Source organism: Chaetura pelagica, unplaced genomic scaffold (assembly GCF_000747805.2).
Source record: "Chaetura pelagica isolate M959 unplaced genomic scaffold, ChaPel_1.0 scaffold436, whole genome shotgun sequence".
Taxonomy (NCBI): Eukaryota; Metazoa; Chordata; class Aves; order Apodiformes; family Apodidae; genus Chaetura; species Chaetura pelagica.
In genome coordinates this window covers 3,407,661-3,410,973 of record NW_009953651.1, presented here as the reverse complement: position 1 = coordinate 3,410,973, position 3,313 = coordinate 3,407,661, and the positions used below count along the sequence as shown (strand labels likewise).

The window sequence follows — 3,313 nt, the reverse complement described above, 5'->3', positions numbered from 1 at the left end:
TTGAATATGTATCAACTCTCTAAATGTTGGCATTTTGTGAACTCTGTGCTCCTGTCTTTTATTTCATCCTAGCCTATGGAAGAAGTTGTGTTCTTGTTCCAGGTAAAAGGTCCCTGACTCAGATCTAAACTCCTCAAGGATTCCCACCACCTTGTTTTCTTTTCTTCCTCTACTGTCGATATTCACCCTATGAGCTTTCTAAAGGTCCGTATTTTATTGCAGCTTATTAAACGTTTCTTTGATATCAGTGTTTGTTTGGTGTGATAACTGGAGGAGGGCAAAGGTGAGTGAGTGCATTGCCGGGGGTGGGGGGAAGGTGGGGGCAGCAAGCTGGCACCTGGGACCTCTGCTCTCTGGAGGGGGAATATAAATGCCTGAGGGGGATATGAGTGTTCCCACACTAGCGTCTGAGCTGGTGGTGCCACTTTCTGCATCAGATTTGTGTTTGTGGCATGAACAGTGCAACCCCTCGGTGCTGCCCAGGAACCCCAGTCTGTTCCCCAAAGAGCTAGAGGTGCCCAGTTTTCCCCACAGCTGCTCCATCCCCACAGCAGGCACCTGGCCCTTAGGCATCCCATGCTGCCCCATGCACCACCCAGGCTCCTTTTGCAAGGTCTTGGAAGAGTGACCCAGGTTCTCCCTGGAGACGACTCGTCAGCCTGGGGCTGCACATCCACATGGGTGATGCTCTGGCCAGAGGATGTGGCTGAGGCTGTGCCAAGAGTGGCAGATCATCATCCATCTCCTCAGCCTGTGCCACCTCCTCGTATGCCCAGCAGCTCCTGAGCACCAGCTGCCCACTTCTCCTCTCCAGGAAAGAAGAGGCCAAGCCTCTGAATGAATAAATGTCATGTTCACATGGAAGACAACATAGACAATACCAAACAGCTCCTAAAACAATACAGCCTCTGCCAGCGGAAGGATGCTCAGTGCCTCCCTCGCCAGCCTAGTACAAACCAGCGTCTTCAACAGTGACACACACAAACCCCACGGGCCAAACAAAGCCACCGTCATTTTCCTGCCCAGTAGCATCTGTAAACAAAAAGAAAACATCATTTGTTGACCCCGAACATATAAAAATACTATAACAAAATGAAATACAAATATATATTAGAATCTGTAAGTATTCTGTATAAAGAGATACTTTAGCGGTTAGCGTACGGCAAGAACAGAAACACAACACAACCAATCCCTGGCCAGGCCATGGGCAAAATGAGATGCGTCCCAGCTCCTCTGTGTGGCAGAGGGGGCTCCTGTGGGGAGGATGTTTGTGGCAGAACCATGTCCCTGTGGTGGTGAGAATCTCCTGGATGCTGGTGGTGACCAGGGCTGGTGATGGCAGCCAAGGAGCTGGCTGCACTCGGCGGAGGTGCCTGGAGCCTGGTGCAGCCAGCAGTGCTGACCAGAAGCCGATGGGCTGGAGTGGTGAGACAGAGGGAGCCAGGGCTGCAGCCCTGGCAGGAGTTTGTCCATCCAGGTGATGTGGCGAGGCACTGTCCAGGTGCATGCAGGTTGGGCTCGCACCATCCATGATCCCCACAGATGTAGAAGCAACGCTGCAGAGGTTGGGGGTGTGTACAGTACCCCAGCATGGGCTCCCCATGCTGCAGTGGCATTACCCCTGCTCCCACAGCAGCCTAGAGAATCCATTGTGGGCTTTGAGTCCAGGAGCAGGTGGGACCTACCCTGGCAGTCGTGTGTAAGCTCCAGGCTTGCTGGCTTGGGCTTCTTCAGCTGTTTCAAGTGGCCCAAGCATCCACAAGTCTCAAGCTCCAGTTAGGGGCACAGCAGACCCATGTCCCTGTGGTGGTGAGAATCTCCTGGATGCTGGTGGTGACCAGGGCTGGTGATGGCAGCCAAGGAGCTGGCTGCACTCGGTGGAGGTGCCTGGAGCCTGGTGCAGCCAGCAGTGCTGACCAGAAGCCGATGGGCTGGAGTGGTGAGACAGAGGGAGCCAGGGCTGCAGCCCTGGCAGGAGTTTGTCCATCCAGGTGATGTGGCGAGGCACTGTCCAGGTGCATGCAGGTTGGGCTCGCACCATCCATGATCCCCACAGATGTAGAAGCAACGCTGCAGAGGTTGGGGGTGTGTACAGTACCCCAGCATGGGCTCCCCATGCTGCAGTGGCATTACCCCTGCTCCCACAGCAGCCCAGAGAATCCATTGTGGGCTTTGAGTCCAGGAGCAGGTGGGACCTACCCTGGCAGTCGTGTGTAAGCTCCAGGCTTGCTGGCTTGGGCTTCTTCAGCTGTTTCAAGTGGCCCAAGCATCCACAAGTCTCAAGCTCCAGTTAGGGGCACAGCAACCCCACCCTCTGGCTGTCCTAGCAGCCTCCTGCCCCAGCTCACTGGGCTGGGACTCCATGTTGAGCTGCAGAGCCCTGGATGAACAGGATCCCCATGCTGTCCTGAGTGGCTTCCACTTCTGAGCAGAGCCACGTGGCTGGCTTGTGGCCATTCATGGCCCCTTCAGCACAGTCCAGGGCTGGTGCTGGGACCCCCATGGACATCTGTGCCCAGCTTCCCACTCAGTGCTCTGGGGACTACCCCGGTCTTGCTGTACCCAGTGTGGCCCCGACACCACCACACTGGGCTGCAGCCATGCCCTGTGTGCCCCAGAACCTGGTCAGGAAGCACAGCCCAGGGGTGTCACAGGCAGGTCAGGCTGCAGCTGTGGAGCTCGTGACATTATTTGGGATGCTCTGGGCACTGGCACCCCAGGCTGGGCACTGGGCAGCTGCTTGCTGCAGATGCCATCAGGATGATACTCAGTGGGGAGGCCAGGGCTGCCAGAAGAGAGGACAAGGAGCTGGGCTCTGGACTCACCGGGACCATGGAATGCTGACTACACCACACAGCCCTCTGCCAGCCACAGGCTGCCATGGCCCATGAAGCTTGGCCACATCAGGACCCTCTGCTCCAGTCCCACCTGTTGGAAAAGCCCCCGGCTCACCTGACTGGATGCAAGGCACAGGGCTGCCAAGGAGGGGACACAGAGGGACACAGGCGCTGCCCTCCGCAGCTGTGGGGCTGTGCTGGAGGGGAAAGGCAGAGCACTGCAGGGAGCACCTGGGCAGAGCGCCCACCCCGTATCCACACACCTGTGAAGCTGCAGTTCATTAAAAAAATTCTCTATCTACACATTTGCTTTGTTTGTGGGTGATTTTTTTTCCTTAATTTTTTTTTCTCCCCCAACCCTCTAGATGCAACAGCTCTACCCTCCACTGGGCTCCTCCGATGCAGCAGCAGTTCAGGAACACCCGGACAGCAGCACCACGGCTGCAGGGCAAAGCGAGGTCCTTGGCTCCGGGGGG

General features: G+C 56.4%; 1 protein-coding gene across 1 annotated transcript in view; it reads right to left on the bottom strand.

The window, feature by feature from the left end:
- Positions 1-946: 946 nt before the first annotated feature.
- SLIT1 (slit homolog 1 (Drosophila)) overlaps positions 947-3,313 on the bottom strand; it is a 53,509-nt gene continuing 51,142 nt past the window's right edge. The window contains 1 exon segment of the mRNA XM_010000149.1: positions 947-1,032. Coding sequence (XP_009998451.1) covers positions 947-1,032 — 86 coding nt within the window.